The following is a 14,484-nucleotide window of genomic DNA, read 5'->3' as shown; positions in this document are numbered from 1 at the left end:
GGTTGAGCAGGTTGGTGACATGCCTTTCTCCCAGAAGGACAAAATTATTCTAGTCTATTCTATTACTTTGGAGAAGGGAAAACTGGGACTGTATGAATGTAGGAGAGGAAGTTATGTAGGTGAGGGAACCTTTGGGTTACATAGGGAAAAGGGGTTATTATATTATATGGGAGAGATGGGTGCTCAAGAGGGCAGTGAGAGCTGTTAAGTCATAGAGGGGACCTGATGATTTCCTCATTGTTAACACCCTTAGGCACCCATGGAGGAACTCTTGGCTACTCAGGAGGTAAAAGCACCTGACAATCTCTTTCTTTGTTAATTTATGGCCATCTCACTCTTTTCTGGGTGATGCAATGAAAATGAAGGGAAAGGGAACCTTAGCCTAGCAGATGCATGAAAGGCATCAGGAAATGAGGAAATGATCACGGGATTATAGAGAGAGGCAGTAATAAATAATTATAGCAAACTGTCATGGATGCTAACATTGTCCTGTCCCAGTCACTCTCCCTGCACCAGCTGACCAAGAAGAAACAAAACCGAGCAAGGCAAAATGCAGGGCGTTTCAGAGCCTCTTCTCTGAGAGCAGTCTTTGCTAGACTGGGAAAGAGTTCACCAAGGAACATGGTGCAAACTCCACCTCTGGAGTCACTGAACACAGGTCTGAACAAAGCCGCAGGGAATACAATGCAGGGAGGCAAACTTGCACAGCTCAGACCAAGACAGGCAGCTGAGGTGACTGAACCGACCTTTTTGTCTCTAAAGGGTCCACTTCTGATGCTGCCATCTCTGTGATCCCTGATTCTGACAAAGTTTGATTATTTCCATCTGTCTTTTCCCCTTTAAGGATATTTTCTGTTGTAATTTGAGAAGACCAAAGGGGGAAAAAAAAAAGGAAAATAGCTCAGTTATTCCCGCCGGCGCCTCTTCCCTCCCTTACCCTCCCCATCCAGACAGGAGCCACGTCACCCATTGCCTGTAGTGGAATAGCTAAAGTGAGCTCGGACTAGGGCTTTCTTGGGGACAAGACCCTGCTTTGGACTGGAATAGATCTTCCTGGGAAGGGAGGGAGGGCAGAGATTCTCTTTAGGAACTGCAGGGAGCGAAGAAGCTAGGTAGGAAGTGGGTTTGATAAAATAGACATTAAATATAGCAGGAGGGAAGCACATCCTGGGAGAGAGAGCTGTGCTGGAGAAAGTTTTACTTCATCTCTGCCAGAAGACAGGAAAGAGATCTCAGACTTAGAGAGAAAGAAGGTTTAATTAGGAGGCAGAGTCAGGGACAAAGAAAGATCCACTGTGGTTTTAACAAGTAAAAGAGAAAATTGGTTGGGAGAAAGCAAGGGAGTCCCCCAGCCTTCCCTGCTACTCAAAATTAAACTTTGACAAATTTTTGGAATAATGAATGTCTTCCGGATCCTGGGAGACATCTCCCATTTGCTGGCTATCATCATATTACTGGTCAAGATCTGGAAGTCTAAGTCCTGTGCTGGTGAGTCTTCCCCACTTCCCCACCCCACCTGCAGTCTTTTTTTTAGTGTACTTGGGAAGGAGAGTCCTAGTTGGCAGCCTTGGTCTCAACAGCCATTGAGGGGAATACTCTGTGGAGATTTGTGGGCCTTGGAGAGACATTGCTGCTACCAGGGCTGATAACAATCCGTTCAAACTTTGCCTGACCATTCCTTTATTGGGTTCCTGGAAAGAATTAAATGCAGCTCTCTCCTCTTTTCCTCTCTACCTCTCCTCAGTTGGAATCTCTCTGCTCTTTCCCCGACATTCCCCTTTTCTGCTGATGCACCTTATTTTCTTGGTGGGTGGGTCTCTCTTAGGAGCTTTCCACTCTGTTAGCAGACCTAACAACCCAGCATTATTTCCTGGGACAGATCCAGACATGGATATGGGTAAACCAGGCAGCTGCCCAGGGCCTAAAAATGAAAATAAAAATTACAACTGCATAACAAAGTTTTAATATTGCACATGTACATATACCTAATCCTGTGTTTTTATTTCCACAAATTTGATTTATATGTATATGTAGTAATTTTTTTTTCCATTGCCCAATTATTATCATCATTATCTCTGGTGAAGGGGGGGCCCGATACTTAAAGTTCGCCCAGGGCTGCCAGGAGTATAGGTACGGCATTGTCCCGGGGAGGTGGGAAAAGAAGGGATGTGTGTGGAAGAAAGGTGTGGCAATGTGGCAAAATAGATTTACTCTTAGCACAGGTGCCTAACTTGGTGATAACACTGCCTGAATTGTGGAGAAGAGCTTGATGCGTGTGCAGGCCTTTCTTCTCTTCTCTGCCTATTAGGGTGTAGAAACATTTCCAGGCAAAAGGAAGAGAGAGAGACTGAGAGGCATTGCTGCTAAAGGGCAACTCAATTCCAGAAGGGGAACACCGCAGGCAGCTGATAACTTCCCCTCCCTCTACACCCCCCTACTGCTTGAGTTATGTTTGTTGACCAGACAAGAGAGAGGAAGCTGTAACAATGTTCTGCATCTTCCACCTCAGCATCTGAAAGCACTTTGCAAGCCTTAATTTAGCCTTAGCACCCCGTGAGGTGCTTTTTACCCTCATTTCACAGATGAGGAAATGGGGGCCTGGTGAGGCATGATACACAGAAACTGTTTGCTCCAGGAAGATGAGTTGAATCAGGAATAGAACTCAGAACTAATGTCCATTCCCACATGCCAAGCGCTAAGCTATGCAAGCTACAGACAGGTTGCTCCCTGGTCCTGCCAAGCTGCTCTCTGGAAGAAAACACGATTGCTTATTTGCAGAGGGGTTATTTTTAGAGTTTATGCTTTAATTTTCTAATAGACTTTAGGACTGCTGAGATTAAGTGAATTTAAAGCCCTGCAAACTAGGGCCTTATCATCACCAGCATTTCAGAGCAGGGTCATCATAGGCAGAGTGGATTTCCCTCCATTCCCCCCTCTTCATCAGAGCTCTTTCAAATTGGATACCAGGCTCACTCCCTGTTTGTGGGCTGCTCTGTGATCTCTCTGGTGAGGGAGGTGCCACATCATCATTGCCCAAAAGACACTGGGAGAAAGAGGAACAGCAATTTGGGGCAGACAGGGCCTAAATTGGCCACAAAAAGTGAATTCCCTTGTTACTGCAGGGGTGTTCGCTCTAAATCAAGCCTGCTGCTGTGCATGCCGGGCCTGCAGGCACGAAGGCTGTCATCTAGCAAGGTTTACAAATGTCCGGTTCACTCACTACAGTCAGACAAATAGGTTTAAAGATACAAGCTCTGTCACTCCTCCCCTCATCTGCCATCCCTACACATTTTTTCCCCAGTGGTACTGTGCACTTTAGTCCCCAGGCTACTTTGCTCTAGCAATGGTAGGTTAATGATCTTCCTCCAGTTCAGAAAAGACACGTCAGAGTGAAGTGGTCAGTTGCTGGACCAGACTGGGCTCGGCTAGAAATGTGTTCCATCCCATCAGTTACAGGATGATTTCACTCAGAAAATGAAAATGCATGTCTGTCAGAAGATTAACAGGATATTTTTCATCCAAATCAATTCTACTCGTGCTTAGTAAACTAATTTTGATTGCGTATATAAGCAATATCCCAAGAGCCACTAAGGCACTAGGTAAGAGTCCCATTTATTCTCCCAAAACTGCTGTTGTCCCACTTTACACTCAAAAAGTAGTACCAGCTCAGGAGCTTGAAGGATTTATTTTGTCCTGGAGCCTGTTCTTCACTGGAGAAGGTATCCTTCCAGCAAGAGGAGAGGGTGGATGCACAAGGAGTGGAGTTTCAATGGTGAAGACGCGGAGGATGAGCTCTGAATACCTTTTCTCTCACACCTGTCATCTCCTCTGCCATGCAGGTATCTCCGGGAAGAGCCAGATCCTTTTTGCTCTTGTCTTCACAACCCGTTACCTTGACCTATTCAACACCTTCATTTCAATTTACAACACCGTCATGAAGGTAAGGTTGTGTCAGGAATGCCACTCCAACTGACTTTGTGGAGTTACCTGACAGGAGTAAAGGAGAGATTTATATCAAATCAGTGCTTCCATTTTTGGGAGAAGGGCATGATTCCATCTTCTTTACCTCCACTTTCTACAAGGCTCCAGAGTTACACTGGACTGCCATTTACACCAAGAGGGCCCAGCTAAGATTCCCTTGGAGACCCTGGTCTCCCATTGACCAGACACACTGAGTTGCTTCTACAGAATTGCTAGTACCACTGAGACCAGGAGCAGAAGAGTGCGACTCAAGCCTGATGGTAAGAGTATTAACACCTCAAGCCACCAGGCCAGCACCTCCTGTAGGGCTTTATATAGCTACAACAAACCTGGATCTTCTACACACCAGTACAAAGCACTAACCCCTTGAGACACTGGCTCAGCCACTGCAACATCCCTAGCACCAGCAGGGAGAAGAGATGGTCATGGAACCTATCCAAGGTCTTTGACAAGGTGATGCAGAACCATAATCCCTAGCACCTTGCCTCCAACCAGCATCAGCACTGCCTTAAAAGCAGGTGTTACTGTTAGCACTACCTTAAAAGCAGGTCTTGACGGAGGTGAGCATGCAGCAAGTCAGTTCCTTATGAAGCGGAGAAGGCATAATGGAATATGAGAAAAATATTTTGTTCCTCTGCCTACCTCCACAGGTCATTTTTCTGCTATGTGCCTATATCACTGTGTACATGATCTATGGAAAGTTCCGTAAAACATCTGACAGCGAGAACGACTCCTTCCGTCTGGAATTCCTCTTGGTCCCCGTCACAGGCCTGTCGTTCCTGGAGAACCACAGCTTCACTGCTTTGGAGGTATGGAAAACTAAAAAGTGAAGGGGCAGGGGATGGAGGAAGGGGAGAGGATTAGATAGTGCCCACTTGGTGGGGGCTTAATGTCCTCAAAAGAGGATGGAAGAAATGTTCTTACGGCAAACCTTGTGAAGGAGAGGACCAGATGGGCAGCTTTTGAAGGTAGATGCTTCTCTCTACTACACAAAGAGCAGGATAGGCTTCTTCTGTCTTACATCAATCTTCATTCAGAACGGCTACACCTTCTGTCCAGAAGGCACTAATGGGGACACCAGTCAGTCCCAGCACTGACAGTGGTTTATTGACCAGTCAACAACTTCTAGTCCCAAGGAACTGGAACAACAGCTGCACCTGCTTTCAGCAGGACTTGTTTTATTAGCCAGAAGACCTGTAAAGATGGTTGCAGCTTTTTTTTTTTTAATGTAAATACTTCCCTTTCCCCAAACAAAAGTCTAACTGACTCAGAACCATTGCAGGGGGCACAGGGCCACAGCCTACATGCATCCACTTAAGTACCACCACCCTCCTCCTGCCCCTTTCCATCCCACTGCTTGTTTCATACCCCTGCTAGATCTAGTCTTACGATAGGTCACAGGTGCCTATGGGCAAGGATGGCTCATACAACAGTACGCATAAAGAGCTGGTTTCTGAATGAAAATGTTGAAGTCTCCTGGAAATTAATGCTATTCTTCTAAACCTGGGGTGTCAAACTCATCTGGCCCCATAGGCAAGAGAAAAATCACTGGGTTTGGTTTGTAGCCTGAACTGAATCCAACTCTCTGCGCAGCGCTTGGTCTGCCTGTGCACCACAAGCACCAGCCCTGGGGCTTGCTGGACACAGCGCATGGGCTGGACCCAGTCCTGCAGACAGCACTGGGGATCCATCTGAGGCACTGAATGCAGCTCATACTCTGGAGCCCCTGCACCACGGGTTGTGCTGGATCCAGCTTGTGTTCACAGGCAGCACGTACTGTGTGCCAGCCCCAATTGCCATGTGTGCACAGTGCCAGGGGCACAGCCTGTGCATGGGATTGATTCAATAACCCGTAGGCCATATTATAAAGCATCATGGGCCCAATCTAGCCTGCAGGCCAGATCCACCCTGAAAGCCATGTATTTGACACCTCTATTCTAAGCCATTTCTCTTTTCTCATAGATCCTCTGGACCTTCTCCATCTATCTGGAATCAGTTGCTATCCTTCCACAGCTCTTCATGATCAGTAAGACAGGAGAGGCAGAGACCATCACAACACACTACCTCTTCTTTCTGGGTCTCTACCGTGCTCTCTACATCGCAAATTGGATCTGGCGTTACTACACCGAGAACTTCTATGACCAGATTGCTGTGGTTTCTGGGGTGGTACAAACCATCTTCTACTGTGATTTTTTCTACCTTTATGTCACCAAAGGTAGGTAGGGAGCTGAGAGTGGGAGGTTGGGACCTGGAAGAGAACTATTATCTACTCAGCAACAAAAATGGTCTATGGGAGGGAGGGGTACATGTGATTTTTTTTTTTTTTAAACAGACCTTAGCAAGTCATGTAGCAGGCTGTATTGGTCTTTAGCCTTCTGCAGACCTGCAACCCATCAAACAGCTATTATGATGCATAAAAACACTGGAGAGAAAGTTAAGGATGTAAAGTCAAGTATCCAAGTTCAGAAATTCCAAAAGTGCTGCTGTCTGCGTAGCCCAGCCTGCTGGCATAAAAGCATTACAAGGCAGCCTTTAATTACATGAACACATACCATTTTTTTCCACTGGTCCCTTCATCATTCTATGCACGGAGGAACAGTGCTAACCAAGCAGCTGTTTGCTATTTTATATTTCTCATTCAGTATGGGGCCCCAAGCTTTTACTGCATACTATGTAAATCCCATTCTAAATACAGAGTTAATGCCCTCATGGGTTTTTCTGTGGCTCTCATCCAAGGGTCCACAGCCATTATAAACACCTCTACAAGGTAGGGATTTTCTCCATTTCAAATGTAGGGAAAATGAAATTCAGAAATGAAAGCCAAAATTGTCAAAACCGCCTACTGATTTCACATTCACACTTTCACATGCCCCGGCCTAATTTAAAAAAAAAACAACCACTTCATTTTTAGTGTTTCGTATGTTCAGAGAACAGCCAATGCTGCTGTGGATGCTTGGGGGCATTGGCTGTATTTGGTTATAGCTATGGGTACTTGACATTTCTGCAAATCAAACCCCAGGGTCACAGGCTGGGCAGAAAATAAGGAACACAATTAGCCAAAATCACTGAAAAGCATAGTTTAAGTGACTTGCTTTGCCTCTCACAGAAATTCTCTGGCAGAATGTAATCCAATTTTCCAAGTGTTACTTAACTACATGCATCTCAAGACCCTCTTTTCTCTTGCTTTCCCCAGCCCCATTCACCACACTTTCCACGTTCTGCAAGAGGCACGGGATTTTACAGCCTCTTCCAGGATACCACCCTGAATCACATATAAAGCAGGTCCACCATCAGGCAAGAGTGCAAGGGGAGAGCGCTTATAAAAGCTACTGTAATGTACATTGTACAGGCATTGGTAATTAGGACATTACCTAACTTTTGAGTCTTTGAATTTGCAACCTTAAAAATGTTTGGGTTTTGTTGTTTGGTTTGTTTTTTAATGTTTGTAATGTCATAGGCTTTGAACATAGCAAACTGAAGAAAAAAAAAATCATATGATCCTCAGCATCAGCAATTGGCTTGAAACTATTAAGTCCACAGCACAGGCGTCTGCTGCTGTAGCTAAGGAAGTAATCTGATAGCAACAGCAACATGTCATCCTCAGTGTGGACCAGCCACTAGAGGCGATAGAAGATATTTTGCCAGTGAGTTGTGCAGCTACACAGTGATACAGGCTGGAGCAGTGGTGATTCAGAAGTGACAGATTTGCTCCCAGACTCTGGAGGGAAGCATGCCTAGTGGCTTTAGATCCTTTCTTCTCTTGCTCACAGCCTGTCTATTCCACACTACAGTTCATCTCTGCTTCTCCCCACTTTCATCACCAACGCTCTACTCAAGAATTTCCCTCCCCACCTCACCTCTGCAAACTAATCAAATTGCTTCTTCCTTTCCATGGTACCTAACCAGCAGCAGGGGCACCATTAGTAGCATATGGAAGTCTCATTTCAGCTCCTGTTCCCCAGGAGTGGGAAACAGCCCCAAGCTTGCAGGAAAAGCCATGCTCAGGTCCTACAGCCTGGAGCCGGAGCATGCATAAGTCTTTGAATTGCAACTGCTGAACACAACTCTACTTGGGGTGCTGACAAGTGATGTTTTGTCACACAATCAGCCCCTTGAAAGCACTCTACTGCTGCAGAGTGCTTTAAAAGTGCCTGATCACACAACAAATTAACCATCATATAAATGAGGGTTCAGATGAAGGCACTCCAAAACATCTTCACTAACTTCTGTCAGTTCGTGTGGGAGTCTGTAAGATGGGAGGGGGAGGAAGCTGTGAGCTGGGGTTTGTGCGGCCTGTGCTGGAAGGGGAAGCAGGTGGATTGGAAGCCCCACACCGAGGCAGGGAGCTCCAATCCACCTCTCTCATGCCCCCCCCACCCCCCGGGCAAACTTCAGCCCACAGCCACAGCTCTCCCCTTCCCTTCTCTTCTCTCCATCCCATCCTGCAGACAGCACTGGGGTGTGGGGCCCTCTGGGAGAGAAGCTGCAAACAGCCTCTCTGCCCCTATCAAACAGCAAAGGGGCGGGGGGGGGGAGTACTAAGTCATGGCACTTTCTGTAAAGCCCTATGAGTTACAGTGGGGAGCTAAATGTCTCAGCACCCTTTGAGAATACAGACTCCAAGTTTCAGGGACTCAATACAGCCAATTTTAGGCAGACTTTCATACAATGATGCCACCGCCACATACACACCAAATTCCAAGCCCCCCAAAAATCCATGGAAATGCTATACTTTTTCAAGGAAGTTGCAATACATAATTTTAAACATGGACCATACAATGCATTTTCCCTGAATCTCACTCTGTCAATTAAATGAAACTTCACAAGGTGTCAGCCTGAGGGGGATGCACAAGCAATTTCAGTTTGAAGAATTAAATTTCAGAAGGTGTTTAAGACCCTGAAAACAGTGGAAAAACAAGTGAAGCAACTTCAATAGGTGTCACTACCAGTTCTTAGAATGTATGCTATTGTAACATTGCTGGCCACTAGAAGATAACCAAGCAAGTCCAATATTGTTGCATCCAGATTTTTAAAAATACCCACAAAACAAAGTTTGTGTTATAAATTTACAGAAGCATTAATTTGTGTAAACATTAAGAAGTTATTCTCCATCTATATAAAATGTTTGAGCTGCTGTCAGGTTTGACCAGAGCCTATGCACTCACTGCATGGCTAAATGCAGTTCTGAAGAAATTGGGGATTTAAGAGCCTGCATGACTGTGAATCACTATCAAAGCCAGGATAATTCACAAACTCTCCTGGTTCAAGAGTTAATCTGAAGTTTATAAAGCCTCTTTCCCCAAAAGCAGTTTTGCAGTTGCTGGCTCCAACCAAAAAGTTGAATAGGAATGATTCCCTCTTCGCAAACTCATCAGTTTTGCACATAGTAAACACACTAAACCCATGCGCTGCTCTCTCAAGCCATTTCAAGCAGGACCAAAGTTCTTGATAATACAGCTTGGCACTTCCACTCCGATCCTCTTAGTTGATGTTAGGCTTGCTCAGCTGGCCTTTCTAGCAAGTAGAGAACAAGTCAACAAGAACACGCACATACCAAAATATTTTAAAATAACCATTTAATTTCTAGCAAACTTCTGCCACCATTTCTTGTCACTCCCTATAGTTCTGCAAGCTGCCAACCTTAACAATTATCTTGGACCTTAAATGACAGGGCATGGGGACTTGCAGAAGTGAGCAAGTTTCTCCGACATTCATTCTCTTTTCTTCTTTGCACAGTCCTGAAGGGAAAGAAGCTAAGTCTTCCAATGCCAGTCTGAAGACACTTCCATTATGCATGAAGCTCCTGCAGATGCATCATCAGGATGACAGCTATTCTTTTCTGCCCCTTATTGGATTTAAAAAAAAAAACAAAAAAACCCCAACCAAAACACCAAAAAAAGGGCTCAGCTACAAATCTCCATCCAGTATCAGGAAAACAAGAGGCTTGGATAGCAGAGAAGATTTTGATTTCTTCATGACTTTCCTCTCGAATGTTTTTTTGGGGGGTTGTTTTTGTTTGCTTAAGTGAATTCATGCTTATAAATGGTATTGGCTATTGACAAAGTCCTCTCTTCTCACAGTAGGTGTAGCAGTGCAAGCTCTCTCCCTTCCAGCACCTATTTTCAAAGTCTGCTTAACAGATCACCTCAAGGAATGAGGCAAGATTCGTCTTCACACCCATTCGATATTCTTTGTTTAAAGACTGCCATGTCTAAAGACTGCCAACAGTAATGCAATTGGGTGATATAGGGGTATGTTTGCTAACAACTAAATGAAGAATACCAATCTATTTCACAGCTGGTCCTGGGCAACAAGTGATAGATTGACTTTGCAATTAATACCATATAAATAGATATGAACTGGCAACCAAAGAGATGGAGTCACCAGTTCTCATGCTACCTAAGGCCTATAATATTCAGGGAATCTCTTTGTTTCAAACTCCAAGGATGACCATGGAAGACCTTTCAATACTGGAAGTACTCAAACATTCCTCTCCATTCAGTGTCTTCCAATGATAAGTTTCTGATGTTCTACAGACAGTAAGCATTTTTATCAAGTGATGCTAGCTTACTGACAAGTGCTACCCTGGACTGCATCTTTTATATAAATTGGGGAGGGAATGGAAAATGGGGGTGAAGACAGTTTGCACTGCGTAAATAAAAGACAAGTTCAAAATTTTATTGACAACAGTGTTTTTATTTATACCTACAAAAGAAAACAAGATGGTATCAAAAGGACAATTTACAAAGAGTAACATAGCTCTTAGTATCCTGTGTCTGAACACCACAGATCTATGAATCTCTCAATTCAAGTCTTCGTTAATACAACAGGAATGTGTTCAGAGACCAGCAAGGGTGTGAAACAGAGCACTGATCCCACACAAAAGCCACTTAGCCTTCTGTTGTTGAGAGAAGTCCACACAGTACATTGTTTCAGGAAGTGGGAGGGGAGGAGAGATGCCCAACTCATTTGACACTCCCACAAACATTTACAGATTGAAAACAATGCCAACTATAGTAGACAATAATGTTGTAACAAGGGCTCTTTAGCTGGTACATGGAACAGAGCAACAAGCACCAGGTGGGACGGGGCAGCAGCACATGCCACTGTGCATAAAACAATCAGGTTAGCACTCAAGGTTGGCCATGAGACTCTGGACTGCAGTTGACCTCAAGTTACGTTAAAACTTTGCAAGACTTAGCATAATTGTTTTACACCTGCGCAAGTCCCTGAAGGAAGTGAAAGCTATAGCAGACCATGAGGCAGTCCAGAGAGCCTTTTAAGCCAGGTAAGTAGTACATCCCATCCCCAAGTCCTTCCATGCCCATAGATACATTTCTGCATCTAACTCACAAATGAAAAAAAAGCTCCACACTTGCTTGTGGGGGAGGCAAAAGACAGACCAGTCAGTGCTTGAACAATGAAGAATTCCTTTCTGGCCTTCATTTTAAGACAAGCACCAAATTTTGTTGCCAAACCAGTAATTAATTAAAAAAAAAACAAAACACAAAACAACCTTGGTTTATTTTAAGGAAACTAGAAGATGGGTTGAGGGGGACTTATAAGGTCTAACAGTCCACTCTGCACTCTCCCTTCAGATTGTGCCAATAACCTACCTGTACGTTCCACACAAACAAATTACTAGTTTCCCCCAATTATATTCCGGGGGGGGGGGGGGGGGGGGGGGCGGGCGGGCGGCAAGGAGGAAGCACAAGGGGAAGCAGGGGAGGAAAAAAAAAAAAAAAAAGAAGAGGGGAAGGAAGGGAGGCAAGTGGAAGAACTAAGAAAAGGTTTTCTTTATAAGCAAGCTCTTTCTCTGGACTATACAAATTCCACTCCGCCACAAGTGGGTTGGTCTGCCTTTGTTTATCCATCCTGAACAATTCCAACAAGAAAAACATGCACTAACTCTTGTATGCCCTGCAAATCAGGACATGAATCTGATGTTCCACAATGTTATTCAAACACAAGAGCAGCCAACTTACGATCTACTATCCCTCAACTGTCTGCTAATGGAAGTTACACAGTCGACGACACTTTGCTACTAAAGGGAAAACCCTCAAACCTACCTTTAGCCTGTAGAATAAAACAGGATTGAATTAAAATATTTATAAAAGTTCCACTCTTCTCTACCATTTTCTATAATGCTACCTACCTGCAAGAGCTGAGCTCAAAGGTTCTGCTGGACTGGGGAAATGCACTCAAAAGCCAAGAAAAGCACTGATCAGACCAGTAATGAAGGAAATGCAGCTTCAGAATCAAAACATCCTAACCAGCTCTCCCCATATTACAAGGGGATTTTACAGCCAGTGCCCACCCCTATCTTCCTTGAGCTTTAAGTGAGAAAACCCTAACATGACATTCAGCACAGCAGCATTCTGAACCTGCCCCATGGCCAGAGGTGTCTTGGGACATACAGGCAAGACAGGATGATCACCTTAATTCTTATCAGTATTTCTGTCATCTGCTGAGCTTTCTTCAGTTAACCCAGCAACAGGAATATGGGTGCAGAGCCTGATTTAAGAGATCTATAACCAATTTAATTCCTGCAATGTAAATCAACATAAGAACTTCTTCAATGAGTTTTTGGTTTCTGCCACTTGGGACTTTACTCCCCAGACCCTACCACATGCTGCCAGTATCAGTGAAGCTACTTCAGGCACTACAGAAACACGAATCAGAACATGGGAGTTCACATTTAACCCACAGAGCAATTCAGAATGCCTCCAAGATGAGCCAAACAAGCAGAGTCTTCCTGCAGAAATCCACCCAAACCAGGCTAAAAGCATCATAATTCAGCTGTTTTAAAAATGAAAAGGTGAAACCCTCCCAAGGGGAGGGAAAGAGCACTGTTCCCTTGAATTTACATTAAAGGTAGTGCTTTTAGCTCCCCAAAAATTCTCCACCTCTTGATACCTCCTGAAATAAAATGAGCACATAATAGCACAGAGGCTTCCTCCCAATTAGAGTGTGTTTTCATACGCAAGCCTCAGACACCAAGAAGATTGGGCTGGGACTTATCTGCCTTTTACCCATATTCTTCAGAGGGGTGAAAAAACTGAAAAGAAAAAATTGTCTTAATTTCTTCAACATGCAAGACAAAAAAATAAAATAAAAGTCAATTTTCCAGTCAACTGTATATAGATTTTTTTTTTTTTAAAAAAAAAAGAAAAATAAAGAAGAAAAAAAAAGACAACAGCAAGATCAGTCATGTGGACCAGGGGTCATGTTTTGGTGGGCAGGAGGATTGTGGATGGTGAATTCTAAATCTAAACCTGCATGGGATAAACACCACAATGGGAGAAAGAAAGAAAGAAAGAAAGAAAGAAAGAAAAGGTTCCTTTAAATGTAAGAAGTTTACACTGGTCACCTGCAGTGAGCAGTCTCATTTGCGTGTAGGAGGAGGGGGTGGGGGAGGTGGCGGATACTGATAGGTGGCAGTCTGTCCCATGTAGCCTATCATGTTAGTGCCTGGAGGCTGAGGAAACTGTTGTGACATGAGAGGCTGTGGCTGCTGGCCTGACCGACCTATCCCTGCATACTGCTGTTGAGTCGAGCTTTGTGAGGTTCTCCCGGCAGCAGCAGCAACAGCAGCAGCAGCAGCTGTAGTGGTGGCACTATAGCCACTAGCAGCACTGTATTCTGCAGTGCCATAACCACTTGTGCCATAGGCGGCAGCAGCTGCTCCATAGCTCCCTTGAGTGTAGCCATATTGGCTCTGGGCTGCCCCAAATGCAGAATTTGGGCTTCCATAGGCACTACCATAGGTCTTGTTTGCTCCATTGGTGTAACTGTCACTACGTTCACGGTCTCTGAAGCTGCCAGAGTCTCTCCGGCCTTCTTTTACTCCCCGGAGCCTCCGGTCACACTCCTCCTGGTACATCAGATTAGGGTTGTTGGAGGAACTGGTGGTACGGTAACGAGACCGACCTCCTGTGGGTGGAAACAGTGAGGTTCAGTGCTGTGCTTAACTCAGTTACAACAGGTCTCCAAAATCCTGTTGTTTTTTTTTTTGTTTGTTTGTTTTGTTTTGTTTTTTTAACACAAGCTGCTCTTCCACCCATCTACTATTCCACAACAGGGCCAGAAGTCATGGCACAAAATTCTTTACCGAGTCACTATTCCTACACAAGTTTGTCTATGGCTCCCTTTTTCTTCATCGAAGCTCAAATTCTGTACCATGGACTATCTCATAGATAGAGCAAAACAGGAAAGAAAAAGAAATGCAGAATACAGCACTGACTTGAAACTCACTGGGCCAAAGTTCACTTTGTTTCTTTGCAGACTAGAAGCTAAAACTCTCTCTGGAAAGAGGCCAGGTATAACACTGCTACCTACAATTCTGCTAGGCAAGAAACAGGAGGACAGAGCTGCTAGAGACACTCATCAGGAAAATGAATTTGAAATTAAAGCACTGAACCTCCTTCAGTTGGTTAAGTGGACTTTAGAATGAAAGTTCGCTCAATATTAGTAATAAGTATTTTATATTCAGCCTATCTGCAG

General features: G+C 44.5%; 2 protein-coding genes across 2 annotated transcripts in view; one reads left to right on the top strand and one right to left on the bottom strand.

Annotated features, from left to right (window-relative positions):
* The first annotated feature begins 955 nt into the window (after positions 1-955).
* On the top strand, positions 956-13,134 carry KDELR3 (KDEL endoplasmic reticulum protein retention receptor 3). Its single transcript, XM_090043031.1, has 5 exons — positions 956-1,488; positions 3,840-3,940; positions 4,632-4,790; positions 5,944-6,196; positions 9,718-13,134. The coding sequence occupies exons 1-5, from the start codon at positions 1,398-1,400 to the stop codon at positions 9,756-9,758; spliced, it is 645 nt and encodes a 214-aa protein (XP_089899157.1). The 5' UTR covers positions 956-1,397; the 3' UTR covers positions 9,759-13,134.
* Positions 10,657-14,484, bottom strand: part of DDX17 (DEAD-box helicase 17) — a 27,079-nt gene continuing 23,251 nt past the window's right edge. Inside the window, exon 13 of the mRNA XM_090043030.1 lies at positions 10,657-13,914. Within this exon, the coding sequence (XP_089899156.1) occupies positions 13,367-13,914 (548 nt within the window). The 3' untranslated portion in view covers positions 10,657-13,366. The remainder of the gene's footprint in view (positions 13,915-14,484) is intronic.

This window comes from Crocodylus siamensis, chromosome 4 (genome assembly GCF_052110815.1).
Source record: "Crocodylus siamensis isolate JL-2025a chromosome 4, ASM5211081v1, whole genome shotgun sequence".
NCBI classification, from domain to species: Eukaryota; Metazoa; Chordata; order Crocodylia; family Crocodylidae; genus Crocodylus; species Crocodylus siamensis.
The sequence above is the reverse complement of the archived record's forward strand: the minus strand, read 5'-3'. Positions and strand labels throughout refer to the sequence as shown.